Raw genomic sequence first — 23,730 nt, 5'->3', positions numbered from 1 at the left:
GGCCACAAAAACATTAAGGGCCTGAAGCATCTGTCATGTGAGAAGAGGCTAACTTTTTAGCCTGAACAAGAGAAAGCTCGGGTAATTTACCTATATGCATAAATACCTGATGGGATGTAATGAAGAGGAGAGAGCCAGCCTCAGTTGTACCCACTGCCAGGACAAGAGGCAATGGAGACAAATTAAAATACATGACATTCCATGGAAAACAACTTACTTTTTTATTGTGAGGGATGTCATATGGTGGCAGAGGTGGTGGAGTCTCCATCTGACACTCAAAACTCAACAGGCAGTGGTCTTGAACAACCTGTTCTAGGTAAGCCCACTTGGTGTATGTGGGTTGTGCTCCATGATTTCAAGAGGTATGTTCAAATTTCAATAATTCTATTAATTAATTTCCAATTTCCCTCCAAAATGTCCTTGCTCTGTCTGGTCTCTTTCATGTCTCATCTGAATGTAGTGCTGGATGGTACTATTACTGTCATCAGGTATAAGCTCTGCAATCCTTACTTCTTGGGTAAGCTACCTGGGAAGTTAGTTCTTTAAAGAAAAGTGTTTAGTCTCTATAAAGTACCGACTTTCCTCCAGGAAGACTCATAATGCAACATCTTTGATAAGTATTTGACATACGTAAGAAATAGACCTTATTTTTGACTGTCCTATGCAACCCAGCATTATACATATTACTTCTTGTTTGACGTTCCTGCCTGGTACAGTTCAGGTGGTACATGTGCCAGCATCAAAAGTTAGTAATCGTGAACATAATCACCCAAGATAGTTTTAATTAGGAAGCAAGAGAGGCAAAAGGACAGTTGTCTTTACCCGTTTTACCTGTGACTAAATTCTTGGATTTGCTTTTCCATAGAATTAAGGAAGGAAACCGAAGTTATTTCTAAACGCCATCTTGTTTGCTGTGATGCAAGAAAGTGCACAGCTGGAGTTAGGGTACTTTAAATTTACTACCCGTTTCAGAATATACTTTAGCTGCAGCAATAGAGAACGCGAAAGCCCCTCCCGACTCCCTGAAGGGCACCGCGCACGGCGGGCGGGGCGCGGGCGGGGCGCGGGCGGGCAGCGCCGCTCGGCTCTGCGCAGGCGCCGTTGGGCGGGGCGCGGGCGGGCGGCGCCGCTCGGCTCTGCGCAGGCGCCGTTGGGCGGGGCGCGGGCGGGCGGCGCCGCTCGGCTCTGCGCAGGCGCCGTTGGGCGGGGCCCGGGCGGGCACAGTGAGGCCCCGCCGGCCACCGCCTTCCGTTTGGCCTCTTCCTGTGCGTGCGGAGACCATGGTGGGTCGGGGCGTCTGTGTTGCGACTCGTCTCGCCTGCGGGAACGCGTTGTTTTCTAGCGCGCGGCTGTATTGGCCTTGGAGGAGCGCGAGTCGCACTGCGTCCGCTCGGGGGAGGATGGTACTCGCCTCGCCAGCTCTACAGCGGCCCCGGGACTGGGGACTGGGCTGGGCCGGGCCTCGCGGGGCCACGGGGACGCGGGGCGGCACGGCTGGGCCCGGGGAAGGGCTCCTGCGTCCGGCACTTCAGGTTATTCTTGTCGAGCTGGTGTTATTTCTTAGCTTTATTGCAAGGTTTGGTTCTCAGCCTTTCTCGGGGAAGAGTTTAGGCATTCTGAACAGTGATGGCGTGAGATATGCAACCTGACCAGGGCTCAGAATAGTTAAAGAGATGTTTTTTCCCCAGAGTCACAGTCGCCGGTGTTGGCTGTATTATACCAAGTTGCTGAAACGTTTTGACCTAACATTGCAGCTGACTTGTTGGTGCTTTTTACAGGGGACACCGCAAAAGGATGTTATAATAAAACCCGATGCCCCAAGCACATTACTTTCAGAAAAACATGCGGATTATATAGCTTCATATGGAACAAAGAAAGATGATTATGTAGGTATCAGTTTGTTACAGTACAGCTGTGGTTTTGTTAACAGTAATAACCTATAATTATTGGCTCAGATTTAAGGGTTAGGTGGATGTTAACAAGGTAATTGGTTTTTACCCTGAAATCCAAAGTAAAAAATAAAGGTGCCTTTAATTTCTCTAGGTCTGTGATGAGTTTTGGCATGTATTATCTGACTATAAATTTGAAGATTATCATTTTAGCTCTATAATTACTCTGAGACTTGAGTACTAGTTTCTTCATCCACTAGAACACACAAGTAGACTTGCATTTACATGTTACTCTTTCGATGGGACAATTTACATCAATTTTATAGTCCTAAGTCGTCGAATGTGGCCCACAACAATGGGATTCCGCCTCCAGGAGGTGAAAATTGTCTGTAATGGCTTATGAGAAGCTGCTGTTACCTTTACTGTTCATAAAAGCATGCCAAGCACTGCTGCTTTCGATTGTACTGCATGTAAAAGATAATGTATATGTAGTGTAGGTGATGTAATCAGTGTAAGAGAATTTAATACAAAACTTCACTTCCTAGTGCAACTTCAAATTGTCAGTTTTAGCACTTGGAAATAATAGACTTATTATTTTTTGAGACTAGTTGGGATGGCAATTTGAGCGTTTCTTTGAATGCCAACATAAGTGATCTGAAGTGAATTGGCACGCAGCTGCTTGTTTGTGCCTAATTTGACATTGAGCTTGATGCTTTGAACTAGAAAAATACAGGAAGGAAGGGAGTGTAGTATGTGTTGGTATCTACATGTGCATTTTCCTGTACATGTGAGTGTATATATATACACATGTGCATGATGTACAGAATATCTGTGAGTGCCTGATGTGTAGTGGCTAGATGCATGGAAGATGGGTGACTAACTAGAAGCTATTTGTGAAAGTTAACTAATATATTTTCATTGCACTATATAGACGGTGTGCTTATCTGATCAAGAACTAAAATAATGCACTGTTTAGGAATACTGTATGTCGGAGTATTTGAGGATGAGTGGTGTATACTGGGGATTAACAGCAATGGATCTCATGGGGCAGCTGCACCGAATGAACAAAGAAGAAATTCTGTCATTCATCAAATCGTGTCAGCATGAATGCGGTGGAATAAGTGCCAGCATAGGTCATGATCCTCATCTTCTATATACCCTCAGTGCTGTCCAGGTAAATGTAGCAGGGTAATTTTTGAAAAAAAAAAGTTTGTGATTAAGATTTTGATGATTGCAGATTTATGAACCAGTTACTGCTGGAAGCCCATGGCAAAAATTATTTCAGTAGCTTATTAAAAAAAAAAATCTAATGGACAAAACCGTAGGATTTAGCTGTATCACTTTCTAAGAATTGTTATATTTGGGAATGTTTTGCTTTTAGTGGTCCATTAATGGTTACTGCATTGTTGCCAATTTTGAAACTTGTCTTGAAATACTCCTTAGCTACAGGTTTTACTGGAGCATTTTATAGATAATTTTTGATTTTACAAAATCTTCTTAGTGTACATTAAGGTGACAGATGTGTATGACCAGAATAAGTAATTTTTTTTATTTTTATAGGAGGTTTTAGGGGCATATAATTTAAAAATTTTACTAGTTTGTTGAGCATTTAATTAATTTATTTGGTGTATACATTCCCTCAATAAGAAGTAACTCTCAATCTTATTTTTTCACTGCAACTATCTCCATTATAGACTTATTTTCTCACTATTGCTTGTGTCTTCGTTTTGTTCTGTTTTTTGTTTTGGTCTATTCTGCTCGTGTGAACCATTGTGTGAAAAAGTACTGAAAAGGCTCAAACAGTTCTGAACAAATAGCTTGATTGCTTGCAGTGTGCGTCTCTCATTCAGTCTTACGGATGAACTATTTTAATGGCATTACCAATAATACGGCATTCTTTTCTAGGCGGAAACTATGCTGGATTTAAGGTATGAGGTTTGAACCCCTTAGGTAGGACAGGATGCTCTAAAGTTGATCTTTATTACCACTTTAGCACTAGAATTACTCTGAATACTTTGAGAACCAGGACACTAAAGTTTCTTCAGGCTGTGATGTCTGAACTTTTCCAAACTGCCCAATCCAGCTCCTTTCACAAATTCTATCTCAGTATAAGGAGGGTACAGTTTGAGGTTGTTACCTTACATACGTTAGTTCGTAAATAAATACTTGATATTACTAGGAGATAGCTCCATATTAAGTAAATTGAGCTGTAGCTGTGCAAACTGAAAAAGTGTTTACAAATGCTGATGTAAAATTTGTGATAAACTTAACCAGGAAATCTTAATGAGTATGCATGTTCTTAATGAACAAACACTGTTTAGTCCTGTCTACTTATCCAGGAGGTTTAAAGGGACATGTCATATGTTCTTGTGATCACAGTTAATAGTAATTTGCCTAGATTTGCGTTTGGGGTGCATGCTGTGATTGTATATTTTCTGTGGGAGCTCTACATTTTTTTGGAATTTTCTGTAAGACTTAAGTTTTATCCAACAGTTGAAAGATTTCAGTTAACTAGGTTTAAAGTCCTGGTGTCCAGTGTTTTTCAGCATTGGTACTAAAATATTGCTTAATTTCAACTGTGTTTCTTTTCTTTTTTTATATATAATAAATTTTTACTCTCTTTACCGATTATGCAAATTATGAGTAAAAACATCAAGTCAGGTGGGGCTCAGAAACAGTATTGCAGTTTTCACACGAGATTGTGATACAGATTTGCTGGTTTAAATCAGTGCTGGTTTGGAAAATTTAATTCCCTACTATTACCTTTCTTTTTCTTCCAGAATATATTCACTGTACAGTTGGTGTATAATCATTATTTAAGAAATAATGTATAATCAAAATTTAAGAAATTTTTTTTTTTCTAAATTATTGCTTCTATTGGGTCTATTAGTTATATTTAAAAATTTAATGTAAATAAAAATCTAATAATTTCAAACTAGTAATTGTTGACAAGTTTGCACTGTAAGTGGAATTAGTAACTAGCATCTTAGTGTACGCATATCCAAGTAGCTGCAGTGCAGAACTACAAATTGGTACATCTAAGGTGTCAGTGTCCCATTACAATATTAACCTTAACCAAATCTCTGTTCTACATATTGCTAACATAAAACAAATAAACCTGGTTATGCTTTTGAAAGGAGACCTCAACACTGGAAAGTAACAAAGCATGAAAGAGTTCTGTTTGAATTACTTGTATCACTGTCTGAGAATGTCCTAAAGTTTTTAGACAGAGATAATCTACAGTGTGGAGATTAACTACTAAGGTAGAAGAAAGTTTAATAAACCTTACCAAATAGTATTCAGAGTTAATTCAATCAAGTCTTTTATAAGTCCATGATTTTTTTTTTTGTTAAGAAATACATTTTTAAAATTTTGCTTCTCTCTGATTGTTACTGTGTCCTTTTTTTCCCCTCCCAGATTCTTATCTTATATGATAGTCTCCATGTAGTTGATGTAAATAAAATTGTTGAATATATACAGAGCTTGCAGAAAGAAGATGGATCATTTGCTGGAGATGAATGGGGTAATTTTTAGATCTTTTAAATGTAGTGTCTAGGTTGACTTGTCTAAGTCTGTAAACTTAAGCTTCCTTGGATGGTCTTTTTGCACATGTATTATATGTGAACACTTATTTTCTGAGTCGGGAAAAAGAAGGACAGAATTATGTTTCGTTCCTCTCATAAATATTCTCAGTTTCAGTTCCATTCTTGTATTAAGAATAGTGTTCAGTTCTTAAAGAAGAAAACTTCCGGGCATTTTTAACTTAACAGTACTTTGATATACTAGATATGCTGTTTCATAAGGCCCGTTCTGTACTGCTATTTGATGGAGTTAGTAATGATCTATGTCCATGCCAACTGAGAAAGGATTTTTCCATGTGTGGGAGTGAGAAAAACTGTGTTTGTACTCATGAACTTCTGTTAATACTGGTTTTGTTTCTGGATATAAATTCTTTATGAACAAACATGGCATTTTTAAGCTGTGGCATAAATATTTAGTCACTCTAAAAGGATTTATCACCGTGGAAGACCTAAATTTTAAGAAAATCTATTGCATATCACTCTTGTTCAAGTAAAATTCTGCAACTGAGATCTTGGCAGTGTATGTATGCTACTGTAGAGGTAGATGATATGCTACGTGCTAAATTGGTTCACAGTTTGCTGTGTCCTTTTTGTTGAAGTATTGTCACAAGTGTACTGATTGCACTTGGATTGACATTATTTCCAAGAGGAACAGCTGAAGGACTGGGTTCCCTGATGTAGGACAGAGCAGCAGATGTTTGCTTTATGTGTTTCAGCTTGTGAATTTCTTAAGAAGAGAAGTCTTGCGTAAGTTCGAACAAGAAACTGAATGTTTGCATCTCAGTTCAATTTTAAATTGTGACTTTAATTATTAATTGCCTGGAGTTTGTGTTACAAGAGTTACAATGGACTTGACAACCAATAATTCTGTTATAGGTGTAGGGGCTTTGGTTTTTCTTCTACGTCGCAATATGCAGAAGAAACCTTGTAACTTTAATTAGATTTTGCCAAAAACCAGAAATGGCTTCTACTTCTGTCTAGATTTAAGGCAGAGCAAGAGTTGTGTGATTATTTTTGCATTATTTCCATTGGTCTGCAATTATTTGTATAGCAGTACAGATAAACTAAAATTAAACAGTTATTTGTAAACTACCACTAGCTGAACTGATTTGGACATACAGAGGTCCAGCTCTAAATGAGTTGTTGACTTTTATGCATAGTAAAACATACAGATCACTTAAATGGTAATGTATATTTTCTAAATTACTTGGGAAATAATTGATAAGCTGGAAAATTAAATTGCATGGGGTGATTTTTTTTAGCTGATTTTTGTTTTTCGATGTAGAACCTAGGATTTTAACATTTTGTTCCATATTTTCAGTAGTTATTTAAATGTATGTTTGTTGAAAAAATAATCTTATTTCATTCCTTACCCCCCACATTATAGGAGAAATAGATACAAGGTTCTCTTTCTGTGCTGCAGCAACTCTTGCACTTCTGGTAAGTCCAAAACCATCACCAGCACAAGTAGAGAATTGATTGCTGCTGCTCTTTGATACTGCTGAAGTTTCTGCAGAAGATCAGCTTGGTAGAATATCAAGTGCATTAGTTATTTTCTGACTTGCAGGGAAAGCTGGATGCTATTGATGTGGGAAAAGCAGTAGAATTCGTTTTGTCCTGTATGAACTTTGATGGAGGATTTGGTTGTAGACCAGGTTCCGAATCACATGCAGGACAGGTGAGTTTCTCTTTATATGGAAATATTTTAAATTAGCAAGCATCACATACTGCCTATAAATGTTTCTTTACAACATGTATGAGTGATGACAATTGATGTACCTCTTGTTTCCCAAATGCCCGATTCTAGTATCTTAGTTAAAATAAATGAACAGATATGGAACCTCATCTGAGAAGGTGAGTCGAGACTCGAGAGTTTAGTTTAGGTAGGAAAAAAGATCATAACAGAACAGCTCTTAGGACTGTATTTCAGTCTTCACGTAGTGATTTTGAAATTGCTAGTGTCAGGATTTTTAGAGAATTTGAAATGGGTATCAGTGTAGACAGTGGACAAGATTTATCACTGTTTCTGACACGGATGATAATGAGATATAAAAATCAATCATATAGTATGTTTGAGATTTATCAGCCAATGAACCCAAATAAAAATGAGACGTGAATCTGTTACATACAGGTAAAATATTATAAAAGAAAGGCTTTATAAAATCAGGTCTTGCTCTGCTGAGTAATCATCTGGCCTGTAAGTTCCTGTAAAAAAAAATTAGTGAAATGAAAAACAGTTAACATAAAAAACTATTCTTGTAGAGAAAAGCAGTCTGCACCTGTGAGAAACAAGAAATCTGTCCCATGAGAATCAGTGAACATATCTAGAGAGAGAAAATTTAATAGATATATGCAATAGGCCTTACCGACCAATGAACTGAGTTTCACTATATTGCTGAGCAATTAGGTTTAACATGGTGCCTTGTCTTGGTTTCATTTCGATTTCCCGGCCAATGCACTAAATTAATGTCTTCGTTTTGATTTGCCAATTTAAATAAACTTATTTTTTCTGTTGTGAGACAGAACCAGGAGCAAAAGAGCAAGGCAGGCCTAAAACTTGAGAGAGTGTAAAAAAACTTTATTAACTACAAGAACAAAGAGAAGGAAAAAAAACAAATTCAGAATAAGATTTTTCAGATCACTCCTTCCTTCCCTCTCCCAACCTTCATAACAACAAAACAAACATATAACAAATACTTCGGTCAGTCCCCAATTTAGTCTTTCTCAGTTCACTTCTGGATTGAGAAGCTTCCTTTTGTTAAAAGCTGTAGGGATTTTTTTTCCTACAAGAAAGAAGACAGTTCTCTTGTGGTTTTATCTTTCACGATTTGCATCCGCCCGGGAACCTGCAACCGTGGCACTCCTCCCAATTCCACAGCCGCCCCAAAGTTGTAGATGTGGGCCATGTCTGTCTCATGGGGTATTACTTTTAAGAATGAAATGTTCGACAGCAAAGTTTCTCTTCATCTCCTTTCTCTCTGTTCAGGCTTCATCCTCAAAAAATCCGAAATCCCCTTTTTCCTCAAGGCAAAGATTCTTAACACAGGTGCTCTTTAGTCAAATCCTCTATTAAATGAAACATTTCCATCCCCCCATGTCTCTTTCCATGATTTATAGGAATATTCAGTACATCAGTTCATCCCTACAATTTTACAAAAAAGATTTTCAGCCATTTCAGCATCTTCTCATTCTCCTTCCATCTAAAAAACTCAGCTCTTACTTCACTGACTTCAGAAATCTTACTCCTTTTCGTCTTCAAAGGAAAGGCCAGAAGTTTTGCAAATCTTAACACTAAAGAGTTAAAGTTTAACACAAGTACTAAAGTTGGGCCAGGCTCAGGCCGTGCTGGGGGGTGGCTGAGGTGTCACTCAGCCTTTCTGGGGCTGGGCTGCAGCCCCACACTGCTCATGGCCACCCGGGCAGGCCCGGCCGGCAGCAGCAGGAGCCGGGCCCCCCCGCCAAGCCAGAGCCGCAGGCCCGTGGAGGAGGAAGCCGTGAGGGTCTCATCACACAACTTTGTCTCCCCCCGGCCATCGGGTCCCCTCGTTGGCAAACGGGGCCCAAGCGGCCTCCCGAGCCTCCTCCCCCGCATGGGGGGGGGAACTCGGGTTGATGTTACCTTGATGTTACCTGCTCAGCCGCAGGAAAGACCAAGAGACTCAGTTCCGGATTACCTCCTTCAAAATGTGTGTTCACCGAGCAAACTAACTTTCTCTAATTGGCTGTTGAAAGTGTCCCAACCCCCACAGAGGAAATTCCCTTAGACAGAACCTCTCTCTGAGTTTTTTCTTCCCAAATCAACTTATCACATGCCTTCTGATAGTCCTATGAAATATGGAAAAAGCAATAAAGATCTGACTTTTTCTGCATGATAAAACTGAGTCCCATCTGCATTATTGCAACATGAAACTTGTCAAGCATTACTTAATTTTTTGAAGAAAGACACTTTTAAGATGACATACCTAACTTAGTAATGGGAATATTTATCAGTTAGAATCACTAGTGTTATGCACTGTTACTGGTGATAGTGAATTCTGAAAAAAGCTCAGTAAAACCTACTTGAGAAGAAAATGCAGTAGTAAAGTTAGAACAAATTAAGGGATCTCCTGAGTAAGGCAATCTAAGTAGTTTCCTTCCTCAGGAAATTTATATAGTCTAAATAATTTTAAATTTAAATTTACCTTTCCTATTTTTACTTCTTTTCATGGAAGAGTTTAGTGCACTTAACCTCATTGTATGAAAAAAAGCAACTTTTAATGCTGTTACAGTTACCTGTTTATTTTGCAAAATTATGGTGAGTAATGCCATAGCCAGGATTCACTTTATCACATGAAAATACTAGAGTCATTTGGTGACAAGTGTTGGGTTTCCTGCCCTTTTTTTGTTTAAAATCAGGAAAAGAAGTTAAATCTGTTACATGTACATACCTTAGTTTTAAATATAGCAGCATTGCCCATATAGTCTAAATGGCACATTCTAGTGTTCGAGGAAGTCAGTTCAATAGCTGAACCCACTCTGTTTGCAGCTGGCATTTCCTGTGCGGATTGGATCTGTTGTGCTTATTCACATACTCCTTAAAAAATTCTCTCTTTAACCTCCATGGAAATTCAGTAGTTTTCTGGGAATGTTGCCAAACGTGATCTCCTTTTATGACTTGGTGACCTGCCTAGTGGATGAGAGAAAGGCAGTGGATATATCAGTGGATACCCAGACTTGAGTAAAGCTTTTAACATGCTTTCCCACAGCATTCTCCTGGAGAAGCTGCAGCCCACGGCTTGGACAGGTGCAGTCTTGGCTAGGTGAAAAATAGGCTGCTTGGCTGGACCCAGAGAGTAGTGGGGAATGATGTTAAATCCAGGTGGGCAAAGGGGTCACAAATGGGATTCTCCAGGGCTCAGTCCTGTTTGATATCCTCATCAGTGGTCTGGACAAAGGAATCAAGTGCATCCTCAGTAAGGTCACAGGAAGGACCATTTTGTGTGGGAGTCTTGCTTCATGTGAGGGCAGAAGGCTCTGCAAAGGGGTCTGGACATGCTGGATTCATGGGTCAAGGCCAACTGTGTGATGTGCAACAAGGCCCAGGGCCGGGTCCTGCATTTGTGTCAGCAACCCTGTGGAATGCTCCAGGTTTAGGGGAAGAGTGGTTGCAAAGCTGCCCAGCAGAAAAAGACTTCAGGGTGCTGGTCGGCAGGAGCTGAACAGCCCAGGTGTGCACAGGTGGGCAAGAAGACCACAGTGTGGGCACTGCACCGGGGCAGTTGCTGTCCCTTGTGCTGGCACTGCTGGGGCGCCTCCGATCCTGAGGACACATTTGGGCCCGTCACTTCCAAAAGGGCATTACAGTGCTGGAGCATGTCTATAGAGAAGGGTAGTGGAGCTGGGAAAGGGTCTGGAACATAAGGCCTATGAGGAGCAGATGAGGGTACTGGAGTATTTAATCTTGAGAAAAGAAGGTTCAGGAGAGACTTTACTGTTCTACAGCTACCTCAAATGAGGTTGTGGCAAGGTGGGAATCAGCCTCTTCTCCGAGACTGTTTGTAACACGACAAGGGAAGATGGCCTCAAGTTGCAGTGTGGGAGATTCAGGTTGGATATTTGGAAGAATTCTTTACTGAAGGAGTGGTTAAGCATTGGGACAGGCTCCCTAAAAAAGTAGTGGAGTCTCCATTCCTGGAAGTGTTCAAAAAATTAGTAGATGTGGCACTTTGTGATATGGTTTAGTGTTATTTGGTGGTATTAAGTTAAAGATTGGACTTGATGATTTTAGACGTCTTTTCCAGCTGTGATTCGATGATTCTTGGCTTTTTGTGCTTTGCTGCTTTCTTAGTGACCATATGAAATGTGACCAAAGTATGCTGTTGGACCGTAAATGTTATCTCCCAGGAAAAAAATTAATATTTAATTTAATTATTAAAAGGGGATTAATCAATCCAGATCTATTACATGGTGCTTTGAAAGTAAGTGTGACATGACTGAACATACAGAGAATTGCCAAGATAGTCGATGATCCGGGTTAGCCTGTTTCTGCTAGGGAATTCATTTGGTCGTTTGTTTACTCTCTGCAAGCGTTAGGGTAAAAGGCAGGTACAGGAACAAACCATAGACTGGATGCAAAATTTTGATTAGGGCCATATCCAGCCTGCAGAAGACAGTTTGACTACTCTGGCATGAGTCTGTGTTTTTAAAATAAAATTATATGGTTCTCTCAGATCTGCTAGGATCACTTTCCCAACCTTGCATTAGTGTCTTCTATTAGTAAAATACTACTGCTCTGTAATTAAATTGTGTTACCAGTACTTTTTACAGAAGCAACTGTAACAATAACATACTTTTTTGAAGGAAAAGTCTTTGAAACTAAAAGTTGAAATGTGTGTGCGCTTATTTTGCATTGTTTATATGACTGTATTGCTGCTTTGAGATCTTCCTGCATTAAGTCTGCTAAACTGTACTTAGTTTTTAAATACACAAAAAATTTATGTCTGTAATTTTAGATCTATTGTTGCACAGGATTTCTGGCTATAACAGACCAGTTACATCAAGTAAATGTTGACTTGCTGGGTTGGTGGCTTTGTGAACGTCAGTTACCTTCAGGAGGTCTCAACGGACGACCAGAGAAGGTATTGTGTGGCTTCTTTCCTTTGTTCAAACCTCAATAGAGATTGTTTTTTCTGAAGTTGAACTACTTCTGCAAAATGTCATGACTTCTATAAAACATTTAGTAAACTTTTCAAAGAAGTCAGGCCTTCATCCTGATTCTTTGATTACTAACACGTCATGCACTCCTTAGCTATGCTTTGTTTGAGTCCTCAGTATAGGAAGGTACACGTACTGAAGCATGTCTTGCTGACCACTTGAACCATTATCCTGTTAAACGGGGTCTTTAATATTTTCTGACTTCGGGAATGATGTTTTCTATAGTATTTGTATAAAAATCACTGTTTTACTTGATGTAAATCCAGTGTGTCCTAGTGTTCCACATCACACTAGGAATTTGTGTAACCTAGAATAATCTCTGCCAAATAGATAATCAACCAACAGATTCCCCTGCTTCCCCCCTTGCCCCCAAAATAGAAATAGTTGATACGAACATCTTTGTATTTCTTCTTGAAAAAAGTGCTGTGTTTTCTCAGCCTCTCTCACAGGAGGTGAAGTCTTTAAAAATCACATTCTTGTGGTCTTGTTTCTTGAAGAAGGGAAGAAGTTTGAAAAAGATACAGTCCCTTCTTCAAAACAGAAGCTGGCTGAAAAGAGACTCTGTCAAGAAATTCTTTTACTCTAAAGACACTCTTAAGTGTTGGGTCTCTGCAAGAATATTATGACAGCACACCTGATAATGTGCAGGATTGCCAGTAAAATTTGCATCATTATGTTTTAAACCAAATCAAATATTATTCTGCTTCTCTGCTTGCCAGTTACCTGATGTATGTTATTCATGGTGGGTACTAGCTTCTTTGAAGATGATTGGTAGAATACAGTGGATTGACAGAGAGAAACTGCGCTGCTTTATTTTGGCTTGCCAGGATGAGGAGACTGGAGGATTTGCTGACAGACCAGGAGATATGGTAAGTAATATTTTTTTCTAAATAAAATACACATGGAAATTTCAACAGGAAGTTTCAACTTTTGTTTGAGTGTAACTCAACTCGTGATCCAGGTGGGTTTTGCAAAGGCTGCAGTTTACTCTGAAGAAAGAATAGTGTAGAATTGCCATTGAAGGTGTACTTGGGGACCACATTCTTTATAATGCATTTGTATTCCCCCAATGAAGTCAGTTGCCATTCCTTACAAAATCTGGTTCAGTTCCCATAACACGTGCAACACAAACTATTTCTCACAAGACCGTTTGGAAGATCTATGTAAAAACACTGTGTTTGGTGGTGGGTTTTGTGGTGGGTGTGTGGGTGTTTTGGGTTTATTATTTTGTTTTGTGAAATGATCTGCAAGCTAAAACCTGGTAAGTAGGTTAAGCAATCTTCAACTGTCTTGGTGATTTTGTCCGATCTAAATAAATAATGAGTTTTTATTAAGAATCCCTATACACTAACTTACTTTTGCTAGCCCAGGGATTGCATAAATCTTACAGCTGGCATTTGTTTAGCAGAGGGAGGAAGAAGCTTTTGTGGTAACATCATCAAGAGGCTAGCGGTATGGATTTTTTGCTTGTTGAGAGAGCAGTTATGATTTAGCTGGTCTGTTCTCTCTGGTTTCAAGAGGAAGTAACTGATATTGTCCCAGTGAAATGGCAAATAAAGCTTGTATCTTTCAAGAGTGCTGGACAGATAAAATAAAAAGTATTATGAGACTTCATTGCAGTTCCTATCAAAGACTTGGCTTATTTGTTAATGGTGTGGAGAGGTATTAGCTGTTTTTGTTGCAGTTGCTCATGTCTACTCCCGTTTCTACACATGCATTAAAAAATAAAGTAACGTTGTTTGGGGGTTTTTTTGGTTGTTTTTTTTTTTTTGCAAGCAGCTACTTTATTTTCAGTTTGAGGAGAAATCTGATAACTCTGATCTGTCATTTGGAAAGTGTTTTTATGTTCTTAAAATAGTGTTTTGTATTTCTAAGGACCTTAGAGGAAGACCTTTTCCATTTTCAGAATTCTTCAAGAAAAGCCCAGAACTTGAAGTCTAAATGTTTTTCTAGCTTTGAGTACTGAAATATTTGTGTCTTCTTGGAAGAGCAGCTCTGCAGAGCCTCTTCTCTATATCTAAGGAGAGCACCTTGGGGAGAATTTTTCTATGTTATATTAGAAGTCATTTAATATTATTTTTACCTGTCTTTGATTGCTGAAGTGTAGAAATTTCTACTCCTGTAGAAATGTTGATGCCCAGGTTTTTTTTTTATTCTCGTAGAAACTCATTCCTAACATTCCTTGTTTAGGGGGATTTTGTGTTCGGGTTGTTTTTTTCATTTGTTTGTTTTGTGGCAGGGAGAGGGGGTGGTGGTCGTGTGGTTTTAGGAGTAGAGCTTTGGGGGGGATTTTGTTTATAGTTCTGGGAGGCTTTCTAGCAAAAAAGGTTGCTGCTTCCCTCTCAAGGTTTTACAGCACAGCTCTGTATTTGGAGACCATTACAGAGCATTACGATGTTTCTGAAGAGCAAATGGGGAATTTATAGAAGTGGTTGGTACCTGTAGATGAACCAGTTTACTTGAAAATGTCAATTATCTTTGCTTCTCCTACACTGTGATATTGCATGCTAATAGACAAATATGAGCACTTTCTGTCTAACTCAAGAGTTGGAAATAGTCTTAGCAAGCAGATAACTGAAAGGCATTCCTGAGTAAATCAGAGTATTGTAAATGCATGCTATGGAAATTGTCTTGCCTGTCAACACGTTAGCACAAATGAAAGTTTATTCGGTTGTATTGTCTTCCCCAGCCATAGAGATTTTCAGTTCTCTTGCTGGCAAACGAAAGTTTCATTCCATACAGGTGAAAAACCGATTGGCTTTTGGAAACAGACACAAGCGTTCTTTTTTCTCCCAGGTGGATCCATTTCACACCTTATTTGGTATTGCTGGACTATCTTTATTAGGAGAAGAACAAATTAAGGCTGTCAATCCTGTCTTTTGTATGCCAGAAGATGTCCTTCGAAGAATAAATGTACAGACTGAGCTTGTAAGCTAAGCCTTGTAGAGACAAAATGTTTGTATGACCAATGGCTTTGGTTTTACTGATTTATAATCTCATCTGTGAAAATGTCAGCTTATTCTGCCTTCAGATGTGTTTACATCATGGAAGTAAAGCAATAACTTTGCTGTGGACTTTGTCACTTTATAAATTGTATCAGAACGGGCTGGTTCTCATAATCTGAGTGTAACATGTTCTTTGGTTGTATTCCAAGATATGTAGAAACATTTCAATTCTGGATCTAAATGTATGGGCCTTGGTTTGTTGTTTTTTTTTTTAAATACAATATTCAAATCAAAGCTTGACACTGAATGCTTAACTTTTCTATTCCTGTAATATCAACCATGCTAGTACTCGTCTTCATACAGGCTTCTTTTGATGGTGGATCATGCAAAGCACTTTAATAAAAAACCAAAACACAATCCTACCATGCACTTAATACCACACACGTATTTGATTCTTCTTGTTCATGTTTGCCACCACACTTCTGTACTGAGAAACAGCTGCGTCTTCTCACAGTAGCATTGATAGTAGTAATTGATAGCAGTAAAACCAGTAATATGATAACAGTAATTATGGTTCTTTTAAATATATAAATGTCTTCATTTATTGGTACATCTCTTAGACAAAATTCCACTGATACTCGAAATACAGCATACCTTGAATATGTATAGTGAAACTTGCTGACATTAAACATTCTAGAGGACATCTCTGTTGGACAGTGACTTGTAATGGAACATAGAGTTGATTCTAAATTTGTTGCTGGAATGAAATCCTGCTTTTGTAGCTTTTAAAACACTAATTGTCAATATTTGATTATAGTGTAATTGAAAATAAAACTAGCTGTGGAAAATACTTGTTCTCTGAAGGGTGAAATCCTCTTTGTCTTCATAGAAGTGCTAAAATTGCCTATTAATTTACATTCCACACATCCTAGCAGAGACTGAATGATATTCCAGTTGTAATATACAGTAAAAGGTAATTGTGAAGAGGAGGAAGTCTTTGATAATCTCTGTACTTATGCTTAAGGTCTAAAGTTGTTTCACCTGTACTTCACTCAGCAGAGATAGCCACCCAAGATTTGGCCTGCAGTTTTCATACTAGCAGAACTATATATTAATGTGTAGTCATTTAAAATAAAAACCCAAACTCACTGAATAGAAAATCGGTTTAGGTTACAATAGTGGGAATTAATGTAATAATAGTAAAGACTAGCCATGACCAGTCTTTGAACGAACTTCAGTCACAGTAACAAAAGTGTCTTTCAGCACTTCCAAAGTAAAGGCTTTTTCTTGAGTACAGCAGAACAGCCCAAAGCCCAGTTTGGATCATTGTAGTTCTGCAGGAAAAGAATGCCTCAAGCGGGAGAGGGCTATAAAGCTGTACATACCAAGAAAGTGGCCTATTCCTTCTCCCAAGTTTCATATCCCCCCCTCACACCTCCACCACCATCCTGAAAAGCATAGTCTCTTCCTGCTTCTGGCAGCTCTGAAATCCCACACGACTGCTGCACCACAGCTAGAGACCTTGAATCAACTTTCTCCTACCAAAACACTGACCCTTAAATTATCAGAACTCTGGCACATCTCGAATCTGATAGGCTACGCTCTGTCTGGTGTAGCCTTGCCAGCATCTCCTGATCCTAAGTTCCAGGTAAAAAAAGGCATCTTTCATTGTCCCAAAACATGTACCCAAGCTCCGTTCACTGCATCTCATGCAGAATTTTCAAAGACAAAAAATCAAACCCACAGTATAGCCTCAAGCTTTTCAGCAAACCTTCCTTCAGAATAGCTAGAGTGATCTGGGTCCCTTGAAGTGGTTACTTTATTCAGAAATAGCTCAGCATTTGAATTATGCCATTGGAGGTAAGATGAACGGCCCGTGTGGAATAGGTGAATGCTTACGGGCATAGTGGACATCGTGTCACTTTGGTTTTTTTGTTTGCCACAGGAGATGCTGTGCAACACATGAGTGGAGTATTGTGCGCTACTGAGGACTATTTTTGTGGAAGAGGTCAGTGTTGGCTGGTATGACCTCCAGCCTTGTGTTTTTGCTGCTGATGAAGGGGCACTTACCTGCTGATGGCAAACAGCATGCCAATTAAATCGATGTTGTCCTTCTTTAGCTTGGATTCTGACGCTCAGCCCTCTGAAAGCGAAATTGAAGGGCCAGTGGTCTGGGAAGGTAAGGTGGAGAGACTGCAGAGTGGGACGGGCGAGGTGCTTAAATCAGTGCAGTGGTGGAGGGGTGTTAGGGATCAGTCATGTTTTGGTGCTCAGAACAGGTGTGGGATTAATTCCACATGAGGCGAGCATGTGCTGTGCACGGCAGTTCCCGCCTCTGTTCGGCCTCGTCCGGCGGCATCTTTCCAGTTACAGAGTTGTTTTTTCTGCTTATGATAGCCTCGCACATTACGGTCATGTCGTGTTATGTGCAGCCTGTGCGCGCTCGAGGTGGAGCTGCACAAGCTCAGAGCCCTCCTGGTACTGCGGGCCCGCTGGGCCCCGCCCCACCGCGCCTCACGCCACTACGGGCCGGCTCGGCCGTGCCCGCCGCCCGCCCGCTGCTCTCGGTTCGGGATCCCGTGCCGCCCCTGCTCGCCATGGTCCGCTGCGGCAGGTCTGAGGCCCGGGCCAGGCCGAGGCCGGGTCGGGGCGGTTCTGCGGGGCGGGGCAGGGCTGTGTAGGGGGCGGGAGCGCCCCGTCTGCCGCCTTTCCGTGGCGAAAGTGGCCCTTGGGTGCGGGAGAACTTCCGGGGCAGCGTCATCACCGTCACCCTCACCGGTATCGTCGTGATCGCCATCATCATGACAACGCTCCGCGCCTTCACCTGTGACGACCTCTTCCGATTCAACAACATGTGAGCTCCGGCTGTCCCCTCTCCCTGCCCCCGAGCTCCTGCGCGCTTTCCCACCCCGCGGGGTCTTCGGGACGCCCCGCCGGCCAGGCGGGACAGGGCCCGGGCCTGGGCCCTGGGTGAACGCCGCACTCTTCCCCCACAGCAATCTGGACCCGCTGACCGAGACCGTATCCTTCCCGCCGGGGCAGGGGCGCGGGGTCGGGCGCTGGCGGCGCAGCCGTGGCGGCCGCAGTTGCTCCTTAACGCAGCGCGCAGTACGGGATTCCCTTCTACTTGCAGTACCTCGCCCACTGGCCCGAGTATTTCATCGTAGCCGAGGCGCCCGGCGGGGAGCTGATGGGTTACAGTAAGTGCCGGGTGTTCCGGCGGTGACGTCTCTCTTCGTTGCCTATCTCGGGGATTATAACGCGGGAGCTTTTCTTACTCTTCGCATTTACGAAATATCCAACGTGGATGAGGAACGTTGCGTTGCATCTTACCGTTCCTTAAATGTCTTAGGGTGTTGTGCAAGATTCATGGCCGTAGCTTCCAGTTTGATGTTCCTGTCGCAACGGGGAGCCTTAGCTGTGGTAACATCCACCCGTATTTGGTGGATGGGTATTTCTCTAATCTGAAATTAAGTCTCTACACTCCCTACACACAGTGACTAAAAGTGCTGGGCTTTTTTGCATTGCCCTGTAAGGGAAACCTCTGGGCCTGGATGTCATTTGCTAATTTGTTGTGGAATATTTGTGTTTTTCAGAAATCAAGCCAAAGAGAACTGCCAGGAGGCAGGGTGGGGCAGAATAATGGTTTTTGCAGGGACCCAAGAAATATAATTATTTGACATACTAAAGCTTATTGTTACTTATTAGCAATGACTGTGATGTTTATAAAAGCACAGGGTGGAAGTGTGGATGTTCATTAATAAAGTAACATTGGATTGGCCCAGTATAGAAAGGAGAGAAACTAGGAAAAAAAACCCCCAAAACAGCATCCACACCTCCAATTCTTTTTCCCCTTTAAACACATCGTGTTTTTAGGGCCTTTGCTTTCTATTGCCAGATTGGCAGAGCTTCCCAAGCTTTATTCCCTCATAATCTCCAAAAGTCTCAAATAGTTGCTGGAATGGAAATTTTGGATTTCTAGCTCTCTGCTCCTCCTCTATTTTAGTCAGAGCTTAAATTTTGCTTCAGTGAAAGACTTACAAGAATTGCTTAAAATTTGCATTTAGAGGTCACCTCAAGCAAGGAATTTGCAAAATTGTTGGGTGTTTTTTTACACTAGTCAAGAAACTGCTGTATTATTTGAGCAAAATGACATTTTTAGTGGCTGCTGAATCATAGAGTGAAAAAGTGGATATCCCTGTTTTAGCCTCTGCCACAACCATTGTAATGTATGTTTATCCATGGTTTATTCCTCTTGTGAAGTTGTCTGGCTGCAGGCACTGCATTACTCCAGAGGTGCTGCTCTGCTGATGCTCTGTATGTTCACAGTTATGGGCAAAGCTGAAGGCTCTGTGGCTAGGGAAGAATGGCATGGACACGTTACTGCTCTCTCAGTTGCACCAGAATTTCGACGGCTGGGTTTGGCTGCTAAATTGATGGAGCTCCTGGAAGAAATTTCAGAAAAGTGAGTAGTATGTCTATCTTTAAATTCATCTTTTAAAGTAATATTTTAAAGTAGTATTTCTACAGACACCTGTCCCTGCTTTATGTGGTAGAATTTTGCTTTACATGGTGTTCTGATTTTCTGAAATTCCTCATAATTGGAATAAAAGAGTTATGAAAGTTGCTTAGCAGTTTAAAATCTCAGGGTTTCTCCGAAAGTTAACATGCCAGAGTGACGAAGACGTAACCTGAATTCCAGTAGAGATACTGTGTAAAAGAACATTTCTTGACAGGAAAAGAGATTTGTGAAATGTCAGCACTGTTTCCTGTAGGGCCTCCAACATACTTGTTCATTAACTGTAGGCTTTGTGCAGTGCCCTCAGGCACAATCTGGAACAAATTTTATGCTGCAGAGTATCTTAGTTTGCTTGCCATCCCGTGCTTCGTTACTTGTACCTGAGAAAATTTAATTTAGTGTCAGATGAACCCACTGGGAAGTGTCCTTAATTGATTCTGGTAGGGCAACTCCACTTTGGTTGGTAAAATTAGAAAGTAGTACGATGTATTGAAAAATTTGCCTTGTGAAATTAAGGATCTGTCATCTCCTGTTAGACAGCTGAATTTTCTGACTGATTCCACTCCTCCTAATACAAGCAATCTAAAGTGTGGATATTTTTTTAATCATATCATATGGATTTAGGCCTGTGGGGGCATTTAGCATGTCCTGTTCTTTCTCTTAAACTGAACCCACCAATTGGTGTAGAAGGGCCGTGTGACAAAAATAAAATTAAATCCGTGTCTATATTTGAATTTTCCCTTGGTAAAGGAGTGTATCTGTTACTACATTGTGAAGGATGTTTGATTAACATACTGCATTAGACTTGCTTTGGTTTCATTACAATTTATGGGTTGTTACTTAGAAATATATTTACCTACTATTCCTTAATGTGGCATGTTTGTTTGTTTTTCTCCTCCCCTGCTAAAGAAAGGGTGGATTTTTTGTCGATCTCTTTGTGAGAGTATCAAATCAGGTTGCTGTAAATATGTATAAGCAACTAGGCTACAGTGTGTACCGGACAGTCTTAGAGTACTACTCAGCTAGCAGTGGGGAGCCAGATGAAGATGCTTATGGTAAGTTCTTGTTTGGTCTCAAATTGATTGGAATGATTCTCATGTTGAGGGCTCCTGGGCTTGTTTGTAAGATGATTACTATTTTTTTGGCCTATGAAACAATTTCAGATAGTTACTGACTAATGGGATTTTTGTACCCTCCTTTAGATAACTTTTCTTACTTAAGATTATTTCAATTACAAAACTTAATCTTGCCATTTACACATTTTATACCATCTCTGGCAAAATCAACTGCAGAACAAGAATAAACAAGAAGGAATGTCAGTACTTTCTTCCTTTCATCCCATAAGAGGGACTTGAAACTTTTTCTCACGTGTCTGCCTGTAAATTAACAATTGGCAGTGTTCAGCAATGGCAGAGAATTGGGTGACATTTTCAGTTTAAAAGGGAAGGAACTTGGAAATTCAAGCATGTTAATGTTAATTATGTTAACAAACGTGAACTACCAGGTGCTTCCTCTTTCTAGGTCCTTTTTAAAATTATCCTCCCAAAGGGTTACATGGCCAGGCTGTGTATCATTTTTGTTCTTGTGCTATTTATTTGTTATGTAGGAACACTAGGGCTAGGAGGGCTAGGATAGACACCTACCCTTGCTGCATGTGACCTAAATCATATATTTGTCCCTTTAGCCTGCCATTTGCTTTCCATTCAGCTGAGTTTCTTGCAGTGTTTTATATCAGTTGATATAATTGCCATTGAGCAACATTAAGGACATGAATGTGTCCTGAGGAGAGCAATCAAGATGGTGAGAGGTCTTGAGGGCAAGATTTAGGAGGAGCAGCTGATGTCCATGAGTTTGTTCCACTTGGAGAAGAGAAAGCTGAGGCACGTCCTCATCACAGTCTATAGAGGACAGCAGGGGGAATGTTGATCTCCTCTCTCCAGTGACCAGTGACAGGACACGAGGAGATGGAGCAAAGCTGTGTCAGACTGGGCATTAGAAGGCTCTTCACAGAGAGGGTGGTTGGTAACTGCAGTGGTCTCTCCAGGGAAAGGGTCATGACAGCAAGCCCATCAGAGTTCAAGGAATATCTGCACAATGCTCCTGATCATACAGTATAGTTTTAGGTATTACTATGTAGAGCAGAGTGTTAGATCCTTATGGGCCCCTTCCAACTTGAGGTAGTGTCATGATTCTAGGAAATTTTTTTGATTAAAAATTATCTTATTTTAATGGAGAATTTACTTAACATGGCCTTGTACAATGACTGCATTACTATTACAACATTTTTTCCTTTTGCTGTAGATATGAGAAAAGCTCTTTCCAGGGATATAGAGAAGAAATCAGTTATACCTCTGCCTCATCCTGTGAGGCCAGAAGACATCGAGTAACTTTGAGCTGTGGTTCTCATGCAGTTTACTAAGTGTCAGGTTCCATCTCCTATAACCCCCAACAACTCATGCATAAGAAGTTTTAGGCCGAATTTTTTCCCCATGAAATACTAAAAAGCAGTGTTGAGAAGTCTACTAACACTGCTTCTATTAGTAATGGCTGTATACTGCTACACTTACTCTATTATTTTTCTTTCATGTATTGGAGATTTGGAGACTATTAAAATGAAATTACCTCCTGTATGGTCTTTTCTTGGTTTTCTTTGAAACCAAAATACCTGAATTCAGTAATAGTAAAAACTCTTCCAATGATTCTCTTCATGATCACTGAAAATGCTGTACAATACCCAAGAAACTTAGCACCACTGGAGCCCTCCGTGGGTCACCCAGGACTGGTGCCACATCCCCCTTGATCCCAGCAGCTCCACTTGGGCGGGGTGGTGGGAAGGTGCTGCCCTACTGGCCACAGGACTCATGGCACAGGACTGGGGGAGCCAGGGATGGAGAAGTGCCAGGCCAGTACTTCCATCTGGCACAAGATGGATATGTCTTTCAACCGGGGCTCCTCTGCAAAACACATCCCAGGAAACACATTGGTGGCAGGGTTTTGAGAGTGGGAATTTGGCGAGGAAGAGAGGAGAGATCCTCCAATAAGTGATTAAGGCCAGTTCTGCTGGCTTTGGGTGCTCCTAGCCCAAAAAATCATCCTGGTTAAAGGAGACTTGAAGAAGCAGGGGACTGTGCCAGGGGGCCTGTGCTGGAACCCCCAAGCCCTGGTCAGGGATGCTGGGAAGTGTCACCTCCTGAGGAACACTACAGAGGGGCTGCGCCGGTAACCCTCAGATTCCACCCAGATATGGTGGGCACTGCAAAACCTTTGGGACACCACTGAGAGGCTCCACTGCCCGATCCAGAGAGTTTTCCCATTATTTTCTGCTACGCTTAGCACCAGGCAGGTCCTTACAGCCCCACAGGTTGAAATGCCCTTTGGAGCAGTTGGAATGACGGACGATCACACAGAAGCCAGTCTGGGGGAGGAAATGAGCTTTTGCATAGATTTATTTTTCCCAAGGTGTTTTGAATTTATAGCAGAATCTCTCCTCTCCCCTCAGATCCCGTATCCCTAAGTCTTGAGTATTCTCATAAAGAATTCTCAGCCTACGCTGGAAAAAAAATTCCCTGGCACCGCGGGGAGCGGCGGGGTTTGGGGGGGTCATGGGGGCGGCACGGGCAGTCCCCGCGTCCCGGCCGGTCCCGAGGGCCCCGAGGAAACCGAGCGTGCCCGGAGGCGCGGCAGGACGGCAGCGCAGCGCCGCCTGGCGGCGGAGCAGGAGAGCAGCGCCGGGCCCCATGGCAGTATCGGTACCCGTGCGCCCCCTGCTGTCCGCGGCGATGCAGCGCCCGATGCCGAGTTCCACGCCCGTGTCGCCGAGGGAGAGGGGCACCGCTGGCTGGGGCCTCCCCGCCGACACGGACAGAAGCCGAAGCAGAAGCCTCGGTGCCATTTGCGGCCCCTCCCTAGCGGGCCGGGCTCCGCATGGGCCCGCGGCCCCGCGCGTTATCGGGTCGGCCCGACGTCGCTGCCTCGCCGGCGCCCGACTTCGGCACCCCGGCCCGCCTCCTGGCATCAGCGCGTCACCGTCCCGCGCCGTCCCGCCCCCCCCGAGCCGCCGCGTCATCGTGTCGGCGCGGCGGCCCTCCCCGGGGCCGGGGCCG

General features: G+C 41.8%; 2 protein-coding genes and 1 non-coding gene across 4 annotated transcripts; all 3 read left to right on the top strand.

The window, feature by feature from the left end:
• Positions 1 to 1,124: 1,124 nt before the first annotated feature.
• RABGGTB (Rab geranylgeranyltransferase subunit beta) lies at positions 1,125 to 15,958 on the top strand. The gene is made up of 9 exons (XM_014892552.2): positions 1,125 to 1,283; positions 1,779 to 1,886; positions 2,866 to 3,063; positions 5,307 to 5,412; positions 6,858 to 6,910; positions 7,038 to 7,148; positions 11,962 to 12,087; positions 12,883 to 13,032; positions 14,960 to 15,958. Exons 1-9 carry the CDS (start codon positions 1,281 to 1,283, stop codon positions 15,098 to 15,100), a joined length of 996 nt encoding a protein of 331 aa, XP_014748038.1. The 5' UTR covers positions 1,125 to 1,280; the 3' UTR covers positions 15,101 to 15,958.
• Positions 2,043 to 2,125, top strand: LOC148222747 (small nucleolar RNA SNORD45). Its single transcript, XR_015805572.1, has one exon. It is a non-coding gene; the product is annotated as a small nucleolar RNA SNORD45 (small nucleolar RNA).
• Positions 15,574 to 22,255, top strand: NAA20 (N-alpha-acetyltransferase 20, NatB catalytic subunit). 2 transcript variants are annotated; one of them, XM_014892553.2, is made up of 7 exons: positions 15,574 to 17,116; positions 17,229 to 17,962; positions 18,105 to 18,129; positions 18,218 to 18,308; positions 19,438 to 19,573; positions 20,537 to 20,682; positions 21,929 to 22,255. In XM_014892553.2, the coding sequence occupies exons 2-7, from the start codon at positions 17,910 to 17,912 to the stop codon at positions 22,012 to 22,014; spliced, it is 537 nt and encodes a 178-aa protein (XP_014748039.1). In that variant the 5' UTR covers positions 15,574 to 17,116; positions 17,229 to 17,909; the 3' UTR covers positions 22,015 to 22,255. The 2 variants fall into 2 exon arrangements, with proteins under 2 accessions (XP_014748039.1, XP_088025691.1); XM_088169565.1 differs by having other exon boundaries at positions 20,537 to 22,255.
• The last annotated feature ends 1,475 nt before the right edge of the window (positions 22,256 to 23,730 follow it).

This window comes from Sturnus vulgaris, chromosome 9 (genome assembly GCF_052056855.1).
Source record: "Sturnus vulgaris isolate bStuVul1 chromosome 9, bStuVul1.hap1, whole genome shotgun sequence".
Lineage (NCBI taxonomy): Eukaryota > Metazoa > Chordata > Aves > Passeriformes > Sturnidae > Sturnus > Sturnus vulgaris.
Note: the sequence above shows the minus strand (reverse complement) of the source record. Positions and strands in the feature narration are given on the sequence as shown.